This window comes from Salvelinus fontinalis, chromosome 6 (genome assembly GCF_029448725.1).
Source record: "Salvelinus fontinalis isolate EN_2023a chromosome 6, ASM2944872v1, whole genome shotgun sequence".
In the NCBI taxonomy this organism is placed as follows: domain Eukaryota; kingdom Metazoa; phylum Chordata; class Actinopteri; order Salmoniformes; family Salmonidae; genus Salvelinus; species Salvelinus fontinalis.
Window position 1 is genome coordinate 57394323 of NC_074670.1, and position 22157 is coordinate 57416479.

General features: G+C 42.5%; 2 protein-coding genes and 1 long non-coding RNA gene across 5 annotated transcripts in view; 1 reads left to right on the plus strand and 2 right to left on the minus strand.

The window, feature by feature from the left end:
• Positions 1 to 1354, minus strand: timm8a (translocase of inner mitochondrial membrane 8 homolog A (yeast)). Its single transcript, XM_055927228.1, has 2 exons — positions 1131 to 1354; positions 1 to 738 (listed from the first exon to the last, which is right to left on the minus strand). Exons 1-2 carry the CDS (start codon positions 1245 to 1247, stop codon positions 577 to 579), a joined length of 279 nt encoding a protein of 92 aa, XP_055783203.1. The 5' UTR covers positions 1248 to 1354; the 3' UTR covers positions 1 to 576.
• LOC129858197 (uncharacterized) lies at positions 1257 to 3773 on the plus strand. The gene is made up of 2 exons (XR_008759988.1): positions 1257 to 1532; positions 2029 to 3773. It is a non-coding gene; the product is annotated as an uncharacterized LOC129858197 (long non-coding RNA).
• Positions 1898 to 22157, minus strand: part of btk (Bruton agammaglobulinemia tyrosine kinase) — a 22561-nt gene continuing 2301 nt past the window's right edge. For 2 of the 3 annotated variants that reach the window (XM_055927222.1, XM_055927220.1), the window contains exons 2-19: positions 15184 to 15251; positions 14593 to 14759; positions 14249 to 14353; positions 12911 to 12992; positions 12581 to 12709; positions 12011 to 12069; positions 11700 to 11887; positions 8871 to 8933; positions 8404 to 8458; positions 8015 to 8091; positions 5595 to 5722; positions 5228 to 5302; positions 4759 to 4930; positions 3822 to 4041; positions 3122 to 3186; positions 2836 to 2954; positions 2458 to 2615; positions 1898 to 2241 (exon numbers count right to left, since the gene is read on the minus strand). In XM_055927222.1, the coding sequence (XP_055783197.1) occupies positions 2170 to 2241; positions 2458 to 2615; positions 2836 to 2954; positions 3122 to 3186; positions 3822 to 4041; positions 4759 to 4930; positions 5228 to 5302; positions 5595 to 5722; positions 8015 to 8091; positions 8404 to 8458; positions 8871 to 8933; positions 11700 to 11887; positions 12011 to 12069; positions 12581 to 12709; positions 12911 to 12992; positions 14249 to 14353; positions 14593 to 14733 (1908 nt within the window). In that variant the 5' untranslated portion in view covers positions 14734 to 14759; positions 15184 to 15251 and the 3' untranslated portion in view covers positions 1898 to 2169. Of the gene's footprint in view, positions 2242 to 2457; positions 2616 to 2835; positions 2955 to 3121; positions 3187 to 3821; positions 4042 to 4758; positions 4931 to 5227; positions 5303 to 5594; positions 5723 to 8014; positions 8092 to 8403; positions 8459 to 8870; positions 8934 to 11699; positions 11888 to 12010; positions 12070 to 12580; positions 12710 to 12910; positions 12993 to 14248; positions 14354 to 14592; positions 14760 to 15183; positions 15252 to 20029; positions 20137 to 22157 lie in introns of those variants that run through there. The other variant, XM_055927221.1, reaches the window with a different exon arrangement.

Genomic DNA, 22157 nt, shown 5'->3' on the forward strand with positions numbered 1-22157 from the left:
GGCAATACGATTTTTGTTTATTGCATATATACAATGGAACACTTGTTTCAGCCATAGATCGTGCCCTTTTCCCAACAAGACATTGTTCGTACTCTGACTTGGTACTGAATGCAATGAGTTTTTGTGGCTTTCCGACGCGGTGTCAAATTGAATGTCCCAGATTTTTGGCTCTTTGTTTCTGCCCCAGGACAACCTCTACAGCTGGGTAAGCTTGTCATAAAAGCATACTAATTAAGTTCTCCCATCTCAGTTTCCATGATATGATTGACATGCAACAGGCTCATTCAATTTACTACAGTTTCAGAAACACCAACAATGTGAAGATATTAGCTAGCTACCAACCAGAATTGTTACTACTGCACTTAATCTCATGTCCCGCTAGGTGAGAGAGGACTTGGCTAGGTGACATGATACAAGGTGCAAAACCGAGGCACTTATCAAAACTACTTGTTTCTTCCCCACCTGGTTATTGGACAGTGTTCTCATTGCACCATATAGAAAGCTGGCATTGCTGTAAAACAACTTGATTGGCTGTTCAGCGTCTTGTCAGTCTATCCAGTGGAGGTTGTTGCTAGACTATTCAGACATGGATTCTGAGAAGGAGCCCTTACTCCTCTGTGTTTGTTCGAGTCTGTTCAGGATGAATTGGCTTGTGTCAATGAAGCGCTCTACACAGTTCACAAAGCAGATCTCTGTCCGGGAGTCCAACTTGGGCCCAGGTTTGTCCATGCATTTCTCCTGTAAGGAACCAGAGTAGAAGGGTGCTCAATCATTGGCTGGATCACATGTCATTGCATGGAGTGGAAGACATTGCATCGTGCATGAGTAATTTGTTCACATCTCAAACACTATTTTAGGCGAGTACCCTACAGGTGGTTGATTGTGTAGGAGCTTCATTCAGGAGCGTCGTTATTGTAGCTCGTTAGCTTAATGCAGCAAACGTTTGCACTTAGCCACAAATACTGGCATTACAAGTTAGCTAGTACAATAAAGAAGCCTACATGTCCAATGTATCACTGGCAAACTATGTACATTTTTATGCATTCATGTACTTCATCGCCAGATGTTCAAGTAACTAGCTACAGTAGCTCACCTAGCTAGCAAGTTGTCATTGCAGAAGCGTTTCTTACCCAACACACTTCAGTCATCTGATGGACCAACTGCTGAAACCTTTGTTTTTGGGACTCGATTTCGATGAATTGCTGAAGCTGAGGGTCTGCTGTGGCTCCTTGGTTTTCCATGTTCATGCACAAATCGCTTATAAATTAGACAGAAATGTACAATTATTTGATAATTTTAAACGATTGACTGCAGTTCCTGACCTTCACGTGTGTGAATCGGCTTGCGCATCACAGGAAACGGAAGAGTGCTGGACCAATCAGAAAGTGCGCCACTAAGAACAGTAAATTCCATTGGATGTGGGGACATGCTACAACACCAAAACATTTTGTTATCAAGCTTTATCGACTTTATCCATATTGTCATTATATGCAATATGTTTCTCTAAGATACCGAGGCTCAGACACTGCAAGGTAGGCTACTGTTCTTTCTCAATCATTTAATGAAAGAACATAGCTACATTTTCAGTTGATAAAGGGTATTTTTTCTTCCTATACATTTCAGTGGCTAGACATAGAAAAGAAACATGAACTCTTACAGAAACAGATAGGCATGTATGTATGTATGTATGTATGTATGTATGTATGTATGTATGTATGTATGTATGTATGTATGTATGTATGTATGTATGTATGTATGTATGTATGTATGTATGTATGTATGTATGTATGTATATGATTGAATGCAGTTCACCAATGATAGTAATAAAATAAAACACACAAAATAAATAAGGAAAAACGTTTCATATCTAGCATGTTCTCAATAACCAACAGATACATTCATCAAATAATATTTTATTTCACTACTGAAGTTCATCATGGGAGTCCCATGTTCAACCATATAGCATCTCTCAGCTCTCCTATAGGATGGCTGATCCTTCTTTAACAGTTTTATCTACTTCTCCTAAAGCAGGTTCCTCAATGGCTGATGCACAGAATGAATGAGACCCTGAGGGGATGAAGTCTTGAGTCTGCTCTGCGTGAGGAAGTGTATCTGCCAGAGGGAAGAGTCTGCGAACTGTGTTTCAATCTCAGAATGTGGTGGTTGGATCTACTGGAGCTCATAGAGCAAGTCCTGAACAGTCACCGACAGCTCCTGAAAGGTGGGTCTCTCGTCCGCCTTCTGCCAGTCAATGCAAGAGGAGAGACAAGACATTAGAATCTGTCAAGCTGACATGTCCATTCCACTGACATTTATCTTTGAACCCCACTCATCTAGCCTGATCCCTGAACTGTGTTGTTTTGCAAACTTGGTTTGACAATGACCATGAAATTTGGCAAGACAGAATATAGAGATCTGGGACCAGGCATTATGCTGGCTACTTTATACTGTACGTACATCCAGCCAACAGCTGGTCATGATGGTGTAGACTCTGTCGTTGGCCAACTGGGGGCGATAGAGGCGATGGCCTCGGGACACCTGTTCCACTATCTCGTTGTTGTTTAACCGTTCGTAGGGAAGCCTCCCTAAGGTGTAGACCTCCCACATTAAGACCCCTATGGAGAGCAAGGTAACCTTGTCAATATTTATTAAATGATCAGCAGAGGAATAAATAGTTAATGAATAAAGGTTAAATAGCTGTAGCCTGTTCCCAGATCTGTTCGCTCTCGCCAACTCATATGGCCATTGGTGTGAAAACAACCATACCGAGTTGACAAGACAGCTCAAACAGACCTGGGACCTGGATCTGAGGTAAGATAGGAGGCCTATACAAACCATAAGCCCAGATGTCTGACTTGCTGCTGAATTTACAGTAGAGCAGGACCTCAGGAGGAGACCAGCGCACTGGGAACTTGGAGCCTGCAGAGCTGGTGTACTCATCATCCAGGACATACCTGAAATGACAGGGAGAGTTGTCAACTTGTCATGAAAGTAGCTCGAATTACATAATATTGCTGTAAGAATCAACTATAGATTTTATTTATTTGTCAGGTATTTCTGCAGAGTGTGTGCTTTTTTGTAAAAGTTTCCAGATTCAAGTACAACAATCACAGTCGTTTACCTCGACAGTCCAAAGTCAGTGACTTTAATGGTCCCATTGGTATCTACCAAGCAGTTTCTTGCAGCCTGAGAAAAAGAACAGAGTATGTGTTATTTGGGCCCAGTAATGTTTAGTATAGGATAGTAGTAGTACCATGTCAGGATCAGACCTGCTGTGTCTTTCAAATACGTGAGCTGCGCTTGATTTAGTTTGAACAATCAGTGTATAGTCCCAAAAGGGAGTCAGTGGAATAGTCCCAAAAGTGGAAATGGCAGAATCCAAGCTATTTGACTTATAAGTATGTGATGGAAATGTTTATCATGTGAAGAGACAGCCTTGAAAATGTTAATCTTGTCTTAGTGTCGTAAATAATCCTTGGTTCCTGCCTGTGCTTGGTAAAGATATGAGGGGAGGGGCGACATGACCTCCTCCTTAGGACCATCTGGCAGAACTCCCAGAAAATGCTCTATAAGTTAAGATAGGAGACGGTGCCAGACACATGCCGGAACCAATCCTATGAACTATATCTATGCAACGTGTCTGTAACCAGTATATAAGGATCTAACAGGACTGCCCCAGGTAGAGCTCCTGATCGACATCTGTACTTGGTGCATTGAGTTGGTTGGAACCTCTCCAGCGCGCTGATAATAAACAATGAATAATTTAAGATTGACTTCGAGTGTCCCTGTGTAGAATTTCCACAACAATTATAATATCTTACCAGATCTCTGTGGATGTACTGCTGAGCCTCCAGGTAGGCCATGCCCTCTGTGACGTCTTTACACATTTCCAGGAGCTGGACGGGGGATGGATGCTGCTTCAGCCCTTCCCGCAGATAGCTGAGTAGGCAGCCGTTGGAGAGGAACTCTGTGACAATGTAGATGGGCCTTTGTTTGGTGCACACGCCGTACAGCTGAACCAAGTTCTCGTGGCGGAGTTTCCTAGTTCAAGCGAAAAGAGACGAGATTAAGCATGTGTTGTATGCCTATGTAGGTTAAATTGAGCAACACTGTTGTCTAAGGTTGCAAAATTCCGAGAACTTTCAATAAATTCCCTGTTTTTTTTCTGGGAGGATTCCCAGAATCAGGAGGGAATAAGCAGGAAATCCAGAATCTTCCAATCTGGGTTTTTGGAAAACCAGGGTATTTATTGAATTTTACAATTTGACTGCCCCACATGAGGAGAATTTCAGCAGGGGACAAGGTAGAGCTGTTACCATATATGACTCTAAATACTGTACCTCTTGTCCACAGGAGGTAGCTGGCATCTTAATTGGGGAGGACGCCCTCATGGTAATGACTGGAGCGGAATTAGTGGAATGCTATCAAATACATAAAAAACATGGTTTCCATGTGTTTGATGCCATTCCATTAACTCCGTTCCAGCCATTATTATGAGCCGTCCTCCTCTCAGCAGCCTCCAAAGCTCTGGATATATCTCTACCTATGGATCTAGTCCCTATGGCTCTAGTTACCTAGTCACTTTACCTCTACCTATATGTATGTGACAAATACGATTTGATTTACATCAGCACAAGTGCCTTAGGTGTAGCAGGTATGGTAGTAGGAGCTAGGGGTTGAAATTGAGCATTAATTTAATACATTTCACCCCATAGTCCACTGACTGCACCCCTCTGAGATAGAAAGAGCTTTGCTTACATCATGACTTTGGCCTCCTCTATGAAGTCATCTTCAGACATGGAGCCCTCCTTGATCATCTTGATGGCCACGTCATGCTGGCCCTGCCACTTCCCATACTTCACCACTCCAAACTGCCCGTTGCCCAGCTCCTTGATGAAGGTGAGGTGGCGTGGGTCAATCTCCCATACCCCTGGAGGACAAAACAACAAATTGAAGGAACACAACGTTTACTCATGTTAGCAATCAAGCTACAGATAGCATTTCTCAAAGTCACGTCATAAGGGTTTCTGTTACTGCACTAGTCTGGTCCCATATTGTATGTGCCACAACCAACTTTTCTATTGTTGTCAAGTGGTACAGCTACATATCTTCAGCCTGACAACACAGACAGAGAGGAGTTGGCCAGAACACAAACAGACCGGACCACCAGGCTACAGTATATACATAATACTCTCTCAATAGAAATGTATTGAAAGAACACACTCACCGTAACCAAGCCCTGCTGTGGAAGGGGCATTTTTTGCACGACTTGACACAATGTATTTCAGCCTGCTGACCATACCTGGAATGGGACATGATGGACAATATATCTTAAATGCTGTATTTCATCATTATGAAACTGCACTGTTACACAGATGCATATGAAGTGATGTGTTGGGGTAGGGGTAGGGTTGCACATTTCCGGTTAGTTTCCCAAAATGTCCTGGTTTTCCAGAAATCTCGGTTGGAAAATTCCTGGAATCAGGAGAGAATAAGAAGGAAATCTGGAACCCTCCAACCAGGATTTCTGGAAAACCTGGGAATTTTAGGAGAGTTACTGGAATTTTGAAAACCTTAGTTGGGGTTAGTTGTACCTGCTGCATTGTGCTGGTGGTAGTTAATGAGGTCTGGGATGCTGCTGAAATTGTGCTTCTCTGCCAAGTAGAACTGGCCTTGTTGGGTGGTGCAGATGTTGTAGTGTCTGCAGTTACCCGCAGTCTCCCTAATGGGAACAGTGAGTAGTGTTTGGTTTGGTTTGAGTTAGGAGGGTTGTGTTTGGTGTGAGTGAGGAGAGTTATGTTTGGTTTGAGTGAGGAGAGTTACTAGATTGTGTTAAAGGGATAGGAATTTAAAGGGACACAACACTCCAAAATCAAAGTTTGTCAGATGCTTTTAGACCTCAAAAGTAGCCTAATAACATTGAATCTACATCCCACACCCTTGGTTGTGTAGATCTAGTTATATGCCTCAACCCCAAATGAATGTAAAAGATAAGCACTGCAAACCTAGAAATTACATAGTTCTTATCTCTTTTGTAAAATGTTTTTATTGTGGTGTGTAGCTGGATCTTTGATATTGGAGTGTAATGTCCCTTTAATAGTTTTGTTTATTTTCATGGGCTGTGAATCTGAAAGTAACAACAAGATGCTCTGTTCACAGACACATTGATTGCATCCAAAATGGCACCCTATTCCCTATATCTTGCAAATTCAAGCGTGGACCTCGAAGCTAGTTCCACTGCTTTAAAAAAAATGATTCCCCATAAATCGGGGATTGATTTAGACCTGGGACCAATGTTCCCTCTAAGTCCCCTCGGACTGCCACGCAGAAGAAACATAAACCTGCCCAGAGAAGCACGAGATTGAACTTTACTCAACCTTCTAGAGTTTTCCCCTTTTTCCCCTTCTATCAATGTTTTGCTCTACTGTGAGAATTGTGCTCAAATCAATGTAATATTAGCCACTTTCAATGTCACATACCCAAACAAAATGAACTATGCAAGACTTAACTAACTGTTTAAGAGATTTTCTTGTAGGCAGAACGCCTTGTAGGCAGAGCGCATTGGAGTAGGATTCAATTGCATTGACAGGCACAACTCAGGCCTGTATTCTACACAGACCACTGCACCATAACCAATCAGAGCTGCAGTAGGCCTATATGCAAATAGCCATTGCCATATGGATCTGTGCCATTCACTTTGAACTGGACTGTGTTTACAGCGTGAGCAGTCAAGAGTAGATGCGCTTGTTTTGAGATCAAAGCGAGAGCTGCATGTAGCCACCTGTGCACATTTGTTCATATTCTTTGCTAGTAAGTGAGTTATTAGCCCAGTTATAGCTAATTTCTACTCAACAATGGTGGAGTAGTTGCTTCCTACAAGAGCACAAAATGTGTGCATTTCTAGCCATCTTTGAAAAGCAAGTCAGGTCAAGAGCTTTTTTTTATGTCTTAAAGGGGCAGTGTTGTATTTTGGGGCAGTGTTGTATTTTGAGACAGGCTTGAATAAGCTAAGTAGCCAATAGGTTGAGGGTAGCATGATTTGTCTGATTCTCTGTAATAATGGTAACGGGAATAATAATGAATGCTATTTTGTAAAGTGGTTTCTTGCATCAAACAACACACAATTTCCCATCACCTGTCTGAAGGACAAGATGATAAACAGGTTAATGTCACGCCCTGCATGTTTTTTCAAAACTCTCATTTCCATTTATGGTCTGTGTTTGACATTGCATCCAATTCCTATGTAGTGCACTACTTTAGACCAGAACCATATGGTCACCACACATTGCTGCTACTGTAGGCTGAATAACAGAACAGATATTTCCTGTTCAGATGTTATGGGATGCATTTTTCTCCATGTTTTTTTTAATGGTAGGCCACTCTGGTAGGCCTACATTATGATCAAATAGCCACAGAGCCTACTTGGCCACAGTTAAAACTATAACTTAAAGCGGGTACAGCCTCAGTGTTCACAGCCTCAGTGCTCACAGTATATTACATTTGCTCAGTGCCAACATTTTTTGAAGGAACATTGCCTGGGACACCAACAGTTTCAGGTAGAACATTTGAATACTCCTGCCATATATAGTGTGGTACTTTTGACCCAAGCCCTTTGAAAGGTTGTGCAGAAAGAATAATCCTGGTTTTGCATGGAGACATTTACATCTCTCTTCCTCTGCAGGCGGCTGTTTTCACTTTCAATATCTACTGCTGAGCAGTTCTTCTTTTGACTTTCCATTTAGGGTCTGTGTTTGACATTGCATCCAATTCCTATGTAGTGCACTACTTTAGACCAGAGCCATATGGTCAAAAGTAGTGCACTACATAGAGAATTGTGTACCATTTTGGACACATTCACAGTTTTGACTAGTGGATAGGCCTACACACAGGATGCGTCCCAAATAGCACCCCCTGGGCTCTGGTCAAAAGTATTGGACCATAAAGGGAATAGTTTGCCATTTGGGACGCTGACACAGTTAGCCATGCCCCGTCTTTCTGCCCTCGATAAACTCACCCGCCCTTGGTGAACACAGAAACGGTGTACTTCCCAGCTTTGCTTGAGTCTCGCACTAAGAAACCACCATCTTTGTTCTGGGAAAAGGAAAAAACAATAACCTCAATAGCAGAGGTATATACAAAGCAGAGGCAGTATTGCTTTGTGAATATCCCTAAGCAATGTTCAGTCATTCTAAGTTATTTGACAGATGATGGTGCCCATAGCTAAAATTGGTGCCCATAGCTAATGGTATAAGGACCACAGATCAAAGGACCACAATGGAAATAACTTTTGTGTTATTCTCAATGATTTTAAATGCAGTGCATCCACTTGTGTTGCTGGTGTAAGCAAAGGAGAGGAACACTGATACTGTATGTTACAGATGTTTGTTTTTTCATTGAGATTACCTCTGTCTTCAACAGATTCTCTGCCTGGCTACGGTTCATGCTCTTGCAGTACCAGCTGGGAAAAAGAAAAGGTGAAATGTGCATGTTATAAACCACTATGGTTAACCTGACCTCATAGCAACGGGTATTAAAGCAGGTCACATGAGGCAGTATTCTTCTGAATCGTGTTAATTAGGCACTAAACGGAAGAAAACGGATTGAAACAGGGAGGGACTACCTTGATTCATCCAATAAGAAATGCAAATTGTCGCATCCAGTTGCAAAACGTTTTGAAACGTTTTCTGTTGCGTGCCCCACTGAACACGGCCCTGCAGGGATTTAATGTGTTCGGAAGGTGTGGTGACTTGGTACCTCATTATTTTTGGTTCCCACAGGATTAGAGAGGTGTAGGGTTTCATTTGTAATCCTATCATTGTAATGCAATGTTTAATAGTCAATGTTTTGTAGCAAGAGAATTCCATACTCACTCAAACTTTTCCAGTTCATTTCCAGCCTCCACAACGTAATTACTGGGAATGTATCCCTCCTTGCTGCAAAGGAAGGCCACACACAATCTCCTGATAAGTCAATGTACATTTAGTATGTTAAAGACACAGGGTGACGTTTTCATGCTGCACAACAGTTCACATCTGTGAAAAACATACCTTAAAACTCAACATTTTAATCTAGCTGTGTGATTCAATTTAACACTTTTCCTCAACAAATTAAATCACACTGCCAGATTAAAATGAGTTTTACTGTGTTTTGCATCATCACTATTTTGCATCATGAAAATGTCGCCCATAATGCATGAAAGGGATATGATTGTTATTCTTACTGCATGTTAAAACAACACACATATCATGAAAACAGGTTAAATGCACCTGTGACTTTAAGATACCAATGTACCTTAACCTTGGTATACTGCTCATATCACCAGTCCTCATCTCTATTCTTGGAAGCGTGTCATTGTTTTGTTACAGGGCCAAGGGTCGGTCTGGGCTTTTTTAATGTGTTTTTCTAGTGCTTTCTTGTTGATAGGTGTTATGTTTAAAATCGAGGGGCGGCGGACTATGTATTTTGTAAATAACAGCTGGTGCACGATATCTAAGGAAGTCTCAAGGTTTTGCTCGCCTGAATTAGTGTGGCCTACAGCTTATCATGAGGTACTCTATCTACTGAGAGAGTTTTCATCTGTATTTTTCGTAGCTGTCTACATACCACCACATACTGAGACTGGCACTAAGACCGCACTCAATGAGCTGTATTCCGCCATAAGCAAACAGGAAAACGCTCATCCAGAGACGGCGCTCCTAGTGACCGGGGACTTTAATGCAGGGAAACTTAAATCGGTCTCACCAAATTTCTATCAGCATGTTAAATGTGCAACAAGAGGGAAAAAACTCTGGACTACCTTTACTCCACACACAGAGACGCATAGTAAGCTCTCCCTCGCCTTCCATTTGGCAAGTATGACCATAATTCTATCCTCCTGATTCCTGCTTACAAGCAAAATTTAAAGCAGGAAGCACCAGTGACTCGATCAATTAAAAAGTGGTCAGATGAAGCAGATGCTAAGCTACAGGACTGTTTTGCTAGCAAAGACTGGAATATGTTCCGGGATTCCCCCGATGGCATTGAGGAGTACACAAAATCAGTCATTGGCTTCATCAATAAGTGCATCGATGACGTTGTCCCCACAGTGAACGTACATACATACCCCAACCAGAAGCCATGGACTACAGGCAACATCCGCACTGAGCTAAAGGCTAGAGCTTCCACTTTCAAGGAGCGGGACTCTAACCCGGAAGCTTATAAGAAATCCCGCTATGCCCTCCGACGAACCATCAAACAGGCAAAGCGTCAATACAGGACTAAGATCGAATCGTGCTACACCGGCTCTGGCGCTTGTCGGATGTGGCAGGGCTTGCAAACCATTACAGACTACAAAGGGAAGCACAGCCGGGCAAAGGGTCGGTCAGGGCTTTTTTAATGTGTTTTTCTTGTGCTTTCTTGTTGATAGGTGTTGTGTTTTAGAAGTGTTCTTCCAGCACACACACAGCCCAGCAGGTAACATTCAACATCATAATGGTATCCTTTCCAGGTTGTAAACTGGTTACATTTTACTGGTTGCTAAAAGACTTGTTCCTTTAAAAACAGTGTACAACCTGAACAACTTCACATAATATTGTCATAATGATTGCAACCAAGTTTTGCCCACTGGGAGGTGAGTGCACAAAACGTTAAGACCATCTGCTCTTTCTAGGTAAAAGCTATGATCCCTTAATGATGTCACTTGTTAAATCCACTTCAATCAGTGTAGATGAAGGGAGGAGACAGGTTAAAGAAGGATGCTTAAGCCTTGAGACAATGGATTGAGTGTGTGTGTTCCATTCAGAGGGTGAATAGGCAAGACAAAAGATTTAAGTGCCTTTGAACGAGGTATGGTAGTAGGTGCCAGGCACCAATTTGTGTCAAGAACTGCAAGACTGCTGGGTTTTTCACACTCAACAGTTTCCCGTGTGTATCAAGAATTACCCATCACCCAAAGGACATCCAGCCAACTTGACACAACTGTGGGAAGCATAGGAGTCAACATGGACCTTGTAGAGTCCATGCCCAGACAAATTAAGGCTGTTCTGAGAGCAAAAGTTGGGCGTTGCAACTCAATATTAGGAAGGTGTTCCTAATGTTTGGTATACTCAGTGTATGCCAATCACTAGCAGTTACTCAATTAGCCCATGTCAGCTAAAAAATAAATAAATTGTAAATTAGTCTAGTTAGTCTAGCCAGCTATTCAAACAGGGGCCTTGACCTCCAGGGGCCCCCATTGATTTTGTTAGTCACTCTCACTCAGATATCATATTAGCATGGCGTGAGTCAAGGAAAACTGTGTAGAATTGCAGGAAATTAGCTTTCAAACTGCAACACTTTCTCCCCACCCCATGGCAAAATGTGTAGAATTGCAGGGAATATACTGTAAAACTGCAAAAAACATTGTTCTGTAAAGCAAAACTATTTGGTCACCTTCTTTTAATAAAATACCTTTTCTGGTAACAGATCCCTCTGTATGTATTAAATGTGAGTTCATGTGTAGTGGCTAATTGTATATCTAATAGGCTATTTGTTTGTAGATGGACTGAGGTGAATGAAGCTAAAGTGATAATGGCTGGGGACATTTTTTCTTATTTTTGCTGTTTTCCAAATAGCATTTTAAAATGAGCATAAATTGTATAGAAATGCAGAAAATGAGCTTCAACTTTCTTAAACAACCCTTCCTCCATCTGTCTCTTCTTGATTTCCTCTCTGCCTCTCACCCGTATTTGTCCCTGGCCCTCCACCAGTTGGAGTCAGACATCTCCAGAATTATGTACTCCTCATCCTTCCTCAGCTCCAGATCCTGGGGCGTGGAGGGTGTGTACTCGTACTCAGCGACCACCGTCATGCCTGTGGTGAGAGCAGGCTCCTCGGGAGGCTGCGGAGGTAAAGGCCTTAAAGGTTTCTCCTGAAAAATGGGATGGGAGACAACATTGATAAAGACGGGTGATACTGTATATCCTTCCTGTATCAATCAGAAGTAGAGATACTGTAACTGAATGCAAGAGTGGCGAGAACATGTAAGACAGACCTCTTCTGGCGTAGGTGGAAGGGGTTTTCTGGATTGCCTCCGAGACCCCTTTGAAACCCCTATAAGTGAAAGGGAGTGCTTCATGTTTTGTTCTCTGTGACTACAATTTATGCTTCTCTGCCGTTACCTATAATACTTATTTCCTCAGTTACTTGTTTTCACTTCAAGCCTGCAGGTACAAGTTTTAAAAGGTTATATAAGTATGTCTCTCTATGTATCAACATTTATACTGATACAAAATGGCTGGTATTAGCCTGGGGCATTATGAGATGATTATAAGACATCATAGATGCATTATAAGACATCATAGATGCATTATAAAGACATCATAAATGCATCATAAGACATTTTCATCATACATCATGCACATCTTTCAATGCATCAGAGCCATATATTGAGATATATCTGAATATATGGTTCTGCGATGCATTATAACGGCATCATAGTGCATTATACCCGCAAGCTTTAAGTAAAATGTTCCCATTTACTTCCTAATTACATAAGCTGGTAGAGAACACATACTCTTTTTACTGCCAGGTTTATTGATGGCTTTCCCACCACATTACTGACCTACATTCTTGTTCTCCAGCACCCTGCAGCCCATAGCCTGTTTGACTTCCTGCTGGCAGCACTGCCACATGCCGTCCATCCAGAAGCATGGGTGGTACTTCTGCATCAGGTCCTTGTTGAAACGCACCACTTAACATGGCGGCACAGAATGTGGGACGACATTTACATTGGATCAACACTGGCAATTTGCATAGACACCTAGATCTGACTAAACAATGGGACTGGTAGATTATGGGCCGTAAGGAAATGTTTATGGTATCTCATGTCTCCCTTTGTCTATTCTTCGTCGGACACTTTAGTGTTAGGTGTATGATAATGCTGCATACTGACCATGCTTCAGCTTGTGGATCCACTGCTTTCGGACCTCGTCGCTCTTGGCGAATATGTAAAGTGGGCCCTCATCGTAGATTATCTGTGGTAAATTGGGGGATAGAGAGAAACAGCTGTTTCTTCAGTTGAAGGGTAGTACCAGGTCAGGACGTACACATGAAAGCAATACAATAGTGTAGAAGTATCTATTTTATCACAACAATAGGGACGAAAACACTATTTTCTGAACCTGCTCTCAGATCTGTTTGTGCTATATAGCAAGCAATGACCATAGGTTACTGCTTTGGAGATAAATAAATGCCTGCTACATTAAGTTAGCTTATTGTGCTTCTGAGCCTTACTGCCACCCATCCCACAAACCCCTCCTTTAGGGGTATGCAAATATATTGGGTATTTCCTGTGTCTTTATTGCTGCTTAGTCACCATGTCTACTGTGGTGACACCTGCGCTGTTGTTGAAACCCTCAGTTCAGCTCGGTTTCCACTGTCAAGAGAGTCGTTTTCACTTCTTCTTATTGACTTTCAGCATGTTAACCATTTCTGCACTGCTGGGTAAATTAGTTTCTCTCTTGAGGTAGATTGACTTTCAGCATGTTAACCATCTCTGCACTGCTGGGTAAATTAGTTTCTCTCTTGAGGTAGATTGACTTTCAGCATGTTAACCATCTCTGCACTGCTGGGTAAATTAGTTTCTCTCTTGAGGTAGATTGACTTTCAGCATGTTAACCATCTCTGCACTGCTGGGTAAATTAGTTTCTCTCTTGAGGTAGAATGACTTTCAGCATGTTAACCATTTCTGCACTGCTGGGTAAATTCGTTTCTCTCTTGAGGTAGATTGACTTTCAGCATGTTAACCATCTCTGCACTGCTGGGTAAATTAGTTTCTCTCTTGAGGTAGATTGACTTTCAGCATGTTAACCATCTCTGCACTGCTGGGTAAATTAGTTTCTCTTAGGTAGATGCAGTATATCCCTTTTCACCTCAAAGCTACCTGAATAGTCTCTATGGGCTTTTCACCCTGCATGCTTTTAGCCCAGGGCTAACTGGAACCTCAACTAAGACTGAGTGAAGTAAATGCCTGGAGAATAGTGTCAGAGAGTTAAAGGAAGCACAACACGTATGCTTCATTAAACATCTACAGTATCATCTGATGTCACTCAACTGGAGCAACAGTGATGGAGTGCATTCTCTTTTTACTGCCACGCAGAATTATTGTAACAGGACACGAGAAGAAGAGAGAGTGAACTAAAACATCCACAGGTCTGGGATCTGTGGTTGTGTTAATCTCATTGGTAAGAGCTACAGAATGTTAACTGATCTAGGACCAGCAGTAGCTCACCTGGAATGGGTACTGGCGCTCCGCGGGGGCACTGGGCTCCGGCTGTACTGTCCCCACACACTTGATCTTATCGATGCCCACGGTGCCTTTCAACCCCTTCTTTTTCTGCACAGAGGACAAGGATTACAGTGAGTGTGGGAACGGCAGGACTACTAGACTCAGACCTATTTAGATGACCAACAATACAGGTACTGCAGTATATTTGTGGGAGCATAGCGTAGTATGATAGAATTGTTATAGTATTAAACTACGCTTGGGTTATGGTCAATGTTTATAATGATAACATACAGTACATTAACCTGGTCCCAGATCAGCACAAACAGATCCAGGCTACGAGTACATACCCCTTTGTCCAGATCATAGTCGTAGTAGGCGATCTTGTCCTGTGTGAGGATGAACAGCCTCTCTTTGAAGTTTAAAGGGGAAGTCTTCTTCTTCTGCTGGGAGCGTTTTATAAAGATCTCTTCCAGGAGATTGTCTGACATGGTCTGATCAGATGTTATCCCCCTACCTGGAGAAAAGGCAAGTCAACTTAACAGCTACAGTCAGAGATGGAAGAAGGTATAAAATGTTTTGGTCCCATGCATTCAAGGCCTAATGGGGGATAAAGAGACCAGCAGCTTCAACCAGATCAAGTGCTGTAGCAAACCTTGCTAGTGACTGTAGCTACTGGAGGAAATATGTAGTTGACTGTTCTCCATTGGATAAATCATGAACAACATCATTTGATTAATGGTGTACTGTACAGATATTTACCTGAAACTCAGCTTATCACAAGTTTCCACAGTGCTTAACAGAGTAGGGTAACATTGCCCTCTAGACACTGCCCTAAGGTCAGTTTTACATTGTCATCCCTCATGGTTAAGGTTAGGATTTTGGGAAGGTAAAACTATAAGACCAACTTCCCCCAGGTCCTTAACCGACTAACTACTTACCTACTCTTCATGAACTCTGTGCTGTGTCACTACAGCATAGATCTAAAGCATAGATCTACAGCATAGATCTGAAAGCAGATAGAAACAGATGTGATCCGGGGCAGATATCAGTGTATATATATTAACCCCTGGTTTGCATGAGCGCTCCTGCCAATGTTTCCTGCTTTGTGGCACAACTGTTTCCTTTACCCACATCTTCCTGCTTCTCTACAGATGTAGGATCTTAATTTGATCCAGTTTGTTACAGCAGGAAAGTAATACTGCAGCAACAGGAAATGTGAATTATTATGTGGATTATAATTAATGGACATTTTTGTAGGAGTTGATACATTGATACATATGGGAAAATCAAGTCTGAAATTTCAAAGTGTAACCTCAAAAAGTTTTAAATGTCCTGCATTGCAGGAAAGTTCTCCAGCAACAGTGTGATCAAATTAAGATCCTACATCTGTAAGATGTTGCCAGAGAAGAAGGCTGACAATTTACATGTTCCTATCCAATTGTGTTTTTATCCGTTTCTTGCGTTGTTTGTAACTTATTTTTTTACTTATTTTGTACATAATGTTGCTGCTACTGTCTCTTATGACCGAAAATAACTTCTGAACATCAGAACAGCGATTACTCATCATGATCTGGCAGAATCCTTTTTTTCCTTTAACAACGAGCCCGACGTGAATGATATGCTGCTTTCCCGGGAACAGGCCCAGATCCCCGTCATTTGCGTGAAGAGAAGGCGGAGAAAAAGGGGCCGGAGGGCGGGCTGCCTTCTGAGAATTCATAGTCGATCGAAAAAAACCCCACTGCCTTCCATTCTGCTAGCAAACGTGCAATCTTTGGAAAATAAAATCGATGACCTACGCGGTAGATTAAACTACAAACGGGACATTCAAAACTCAAATATCTTATGCTTCACGGAGTCGTGGCTGAACGATGACATTATCAACATACAGCTGGCTGGTTATACGCTGTATCGGCAGGATAGAACAGTGGCGTCTGGTAAGACAAGGGGCGGTGGACTATGTATTTTGTATATAACAGCTGGTGCACAATATCTAAGGAAGTCTCAAGGTTTTGCTTGCCTGAGTTAGAGTACCTCATGATAAGCTGTAGACCACACTATCTACCGAGAGAGTTTTCGTCTGTATTTTTTGTAGCTGTCTAAATACCACCACAGACTGAGGCTGGCACTAAGACCGCACTCAATGAGCTGTATAAGCAAACAGGAAAACGTTCATCCAGAGGTGGCGCTCCTAGTGGCCAGGGATTTTTATGCAGGGAAACTTAAATCCATTTTACCTAATTTCTACCAGCATGTTAAATGTGCAACCAGAGGGAAAAAAACTCTAGACCACATTTACTCCACACACAGAGACGCGTATAAAGCTCTCCCTCGCCCTCCATTTGGCAAATCTGACCATAATTCTATCCTCCTGATTCCTGCTTACAAGCAAAAATTAAAGCAGGAAGCACCAGTGACTCGATCAATTAAAAAGTGGTCAGATGAAGCAGATACAGGACTGTTTTGCTAGCACAGACTGGAATACGTTCCGGGATTGCTCCAATGACATTGAGGAGTACACAAAATCAGTCATTGGCTTCATCAATAAGTGCTTCGATGATGTCGTCCCCACAGTGACCGTACATACATACCCCAACCAGAAGCCATTGATTACAGGCAACATTGGCACTGAGTTAGAGCGGCCGCTCTAACCCGGAAGCTTATAAGAAATCCTGCTATGCCCTCCGATGAACCATCAAACAGGCAAAGCGTCAATAGAGGCTTAGATCGAAACGTACTACACCGGCTCTGACGCTTGTCGGATGTGGCAGGGCTTGCAAACCATTACAGACTACAAAGGGAAGCACAGCCAAGAGCTGCCCAGTGACACGAGCCTACCAGACGAGCTAAACTACTTCTATGCTCGCGTCGAGGCAAATAACGTTGAAACATGCATGAGAGCACCAGCTGTTCCGGAAGACTGTGTGATCACGCTCCCTGCAGCCGATGGGAGTAAGACCTTTAAACAGGTCAACATTCACAAGGCCGCAGGGCCAGACGGATTACCAGGACGTGTACTGCGAGCATGCGCTGACCAACTGGCAGGTGTCTTCACTGACATTTTCAACCTCTCCCTGTCTGAGTCTGTAATACTAACATGTTTAAAGCAGACCAGCATAGTCCCTGTGCCCAAGAACACGGTAAGGTAACCTGCCTAAATGACTACCGACCCGTAGCACTCTCGTCTGTAGCCATGAAGTGCTTTGAAAGGCTGGTCATGGCTCACATCAACACCGTCATCCCAGAAACCCTAGACCCAATTTGCATACCGCCCAACAGATCCACAGATGATGCAATCTTTATTGCACTCCACACTGCCCTTTTCCACCTAGACAAAAGGAAGACCTATGTGATAATGTTATTCATTGACTACAGCTCAGAGTTCAACACCATAGTGCCCTCAAAGCTCATCATTAAGCAAAAGACCCTGGGACTAAACACCTCCCTCTGCAACTGGATACTGGACTTCCTGACGGGCCGCCCCCAGGTGGTAAGGGTGGGTAACAACACATCCGCCATGCTGATCCTCAACACAAGGGCCCCTCAGGGGTGTGTGCTCAGTCCCCTCCTGTACTCCCTGTTCACTCATGACTGCACGGCCAGGCACGACTTCAACACCATCATTAAGTTTGCTGATGACACAACAGCGGTAGGCCTGATCACCGACAACGACAAGACAGCCTATAGGGAGGAGGTCAGAGACCTGGCCGTGTGGTGCCAGGACAACAACAACCTCTTCCTCAACATGATCAAGACAAAGGAGATGATTGTGGACTACAGTAAAAAGAGGACAGAGCACGCCCCCATTCTCATCGACGGCGCTATAGTGGAGCAGGTTGAGAGCTTCAAGTTCCTTGGTGTTCACATCACCAACAAATTAACATGGTCCAAGCACACCAAGACAGTTGTGAAGAGGGCACGACAAAACCTATTCCCCCTCAGGAGACTGAAAAGATTTGGCATAGGTCCTCAGATCCTCAAAAGGTTCTACAGCTGCACCATCGAGAGCATCCTGACCGGTTGCATCACCGCCTGGTATGGCAACTGCTCGGCCTCCGACCGGAAGGCGCTACAGAGGGTAGTGCGTACTGTCCAGTACAACACTGGGGCAAAGCTTCCTGCCATCCAGGACCTTTATACCAGAGGAAGGTGGTGTCAGAGGAAGGCCCTAAAAATTGTCCAAGACTCCAGCCACCCAAGTCATAGACTGTTCTCTCTGCTACCGCACGGCAAGCGGTACCGGAGCGTCAAGTCTAGGTCCAAGAGGCTTCTAAACAGCTTCTAGCCCCAAGCCATAAGACTCCTGAACATCTAATCAAATGGCTACCCAGACTTTTGCATCCCCCCCCCCCCCCTCTTTTACACCGCTGCTACTCTCTCTTGTTATCATCTATGCATAGTCACTTTAATAACTCTACCTACATGTACATATTACCTCAATTACCTCGACTAACCGGTGCCCCCGCACATTGACTCTGTACCAGTATCCCCCTGTATATAGTCTCGCTATTATTAATTTACTGCTGCTCTTTATTTACCTGTTACTTTTATTTCTTATTCTTATTTGTACTGCATTGTTGGCTAGGGGCTCATAAGTAAGCATTTCACTGTAAGATCTACACCTGTTATATTCTGCGCATGTGGCATTTTATTTTATTTGTTTGTTCCATAACACATTGACCCTCTCTTTTCCCCATTCGATGAAGGCATGACATTATCAGCTACCCCTCGCAAACCTTTCCCCACCTACAATCGTTGCCAATGCTTATGCTCTCATGTCTGATATTGTTAAAGGGAAAGTTCACAAAGGATTTGGGTTCATTGACTTACAGCTTAGCGTTAATATTGCTTAGTGCAAAATAATGTGTATCTCTGTTGGCATGCTGGCATACACTATCCCTTTTATTTGATGAATGTCCACAAACTCTATTTTTGGTAATGCAGTTCTATTAAAGTGACAATACTTTATTGAACTCATGAAATATGGGGAGAAATAGGTCCCTATTGCAGAAAACATAAGACACAGAGACAAAAGGATTCATATGCTCTACTTTGTATCTACCACAAGAGAGGCTCATTGCACCTTGCTGGGTTGGTCAACCACACCACTGTCAACCTTCCACACAAAACAAGGCCTCTATTGATTCATTCCAGTATCAGACGGAAGGAAAGCAAGTTTGACAAATAGAGAGATAGCGTCAGATATTTGTTAATTATCTGGGGATGAGGATAATGGCTCCACTATGGACATTGGTGTGGTGATGTCACCTCAGCTGATACCACAGGCCACAAATGTACAGAGTATGATCATCTGATAACATAAAGCATAAAAATGCCATTGTTCACCATGCAGAAGACCTGGGTCCAAATTCATACATATGTCAAATACTTTGTATTTGAAGTACTCTAGATTTACTGGTATCTTGGGGTTTTCGGTACTATTCCATTGGATACACTGCAAAAGTTGGCAAACTAAATCAAGCATACATATCAAGTATTCAATATTATTTGATCTACTTGACCTTCCCTTTCATACAGGCCACAGAATCAACTAATAGTTATTTTTCTTTCAAATAACTGACTTAACCCCAAATGACTTAACCCCAATGAGGAATGATTTCAAAGTCCAAGCAACCATGTATAGTTCCCTGCCTGCATCATCAATACAACCTTCTAGTTCTCTTTTAACATAGGCAGTGTCCTAAAATGAACACAGCACTCAAAAAAGGAATAGTTCAATGTCACAGACATGTAACGACAGAACGTGTCTCACCAACTCCAACTCACCCATGTTCCTTATACCGTAGATATACTCAAAAGAGCTGAATCGTCAAGGTCTCTCTGCCTACTATCTCCATGATACAAGTTCACTCAGCTCAACTCAGACTATTTTAAACACCCTCCTTCTCACTTCCTGGTTGCATCTGCTGCTGATACCCCCTCTCTTTTCACACCACTAGATAGTAGACACACCCGAGTGTAATATATTTTTTCACACTAGCTAGCTGATTTTGATAATGTGCAGTATGTCAACAACAGTATTTTAATTTTGTGTAATGTTACAAATAATCCTCTTTGACACATAATCAAACCCCTTGCCTCTGCTGCAAGCTCATACTGTGCAGTCCACACAATATTTCAAACATAAATTGTTTACATGCAGATATAAGCCTGGGTAAAACCCTGACCTAAAGCTGCTAGGTAGAGCAAGTATACATTTGTCTCTTTAGTGGCTGCAGCTGTCCTATCAATCGTAATATCTTGTATTACAACAGTCGTGTTTAGTCTGTCAGCCACACAAGTGCTAGGGTTTTTTCTAAAGGGCTTGAGTCACTTGGGCTGACACAGTAGAATTTATAGGGAAGTTGCAACAGTGTTGCACTGCAATGCTAAAGAAAAAGAGACAATGTTGGAAAGTATCAGTGGCGCCACTGTGGTTCAACTGGTTACTGTTACATCCCCTCTTCCTCTCTTGACCCTGTCATAATACTACTAACACATAGTATAATACATACTACTAACAACATACCACCAAAGTATTGATTTGTTTGATACAAGCCTCAATGTGCGATAAACAAAATGCCAGGGACACAGCATCCAATCAATGACACTGAGGATGTGTCTCTTAAATCGACCAACCAATGGTGAAGAGGAATACAGACTTTGTGCACAGTAACATACATGGGTTCAGTATCATTTTATGGAGTACTTTGTCTTCTTTTCAATGACACACTCCCTTCCAATGAAAGTGTTGGTTTGTTGATAACAGGAACCTTGCAACAAATGCTCTCTGGACGTTTCCTGTCTGATAAGTGTGTGTGTGTCTTTACATGGAGAGGTTACTTTTGTGGTGACACACATACACACTCAGTGTGTGTCTGACCACAAAAGGAAACTCTCCATGTGAAGATATTTAGGCAGAAGGGTTCCTCACATCCTCAGATAATACAAGCAGGCCAAAACATACAAACAGATCTTGGCTTTACGAACCCTACTTTCTTCCTTAATGTAACATACCAGCTACTAAAGTAAATGGGTCAAGAAGACGTCTGCATAGCGGGGTGACTGTTCTTTGTAGAAGCGAAGGCAGCTTTCGGCTTGCAATTTCTTTGCATGAATGTTTCAGGGATATTGCTGAAATTCCACAGACCAACATACACTGGGTGCACAAAACATGAAGAACACTTTCCTAATATTGAGCCTCAATTAGTCGGGGCAAGGTGTAGAAAGTGTTCCACAGGGATGCTGGCCCATGTTGACTCCAATACTTCCCACAGTTGTCTCAAGTTGGCTGAATGTCCTTTGGGTGGTGGACCATTCTTGATACACACGAGAAACTGTTGAAAGTGAAAAACCCAGCAACATTGCAGTTCGACACACACAAACGGGTGTGCCTGTCACCTATGACCTTACCAAGTTCAAAGGCAGTTAAATATTTTGTCTTGCCCATTACCCTCTGAATGCCACACATACACAATCCATGTCTCAATTGTCTTAAGGCTTAAAAATCGGTCTTTAACAGGTCTCCTCCCTTCATCTACACTGATTAAAGTGGATTTAACAAGTGACATCAATAAGGGATCATAGCTTTCACCTGGAATCACCTGGTCAGTCTATGTCATGGACAGATCAGGTGCTCCTTGTGTTTTGTACACTGTGTATGTTATCAAATTAATATGAAGTAATTAATGTTTAATATCCAGCTCAAACTCTCCACTGTGAAATGTAAACATAAGAGCATGGACAGTGGACACGTAACAACAAAGTTTAAGGATGAACATGATAGTGTTTGTTTTCTATTTCCAATCACTCCACTGCTATCTAATGTGCATTGTAACTCATTCATTGGCTAAATATTGTACATATTGCATTCAGGGCAATGTCTTTAATATGAAGAAGGGGAAAAAGTAATGAC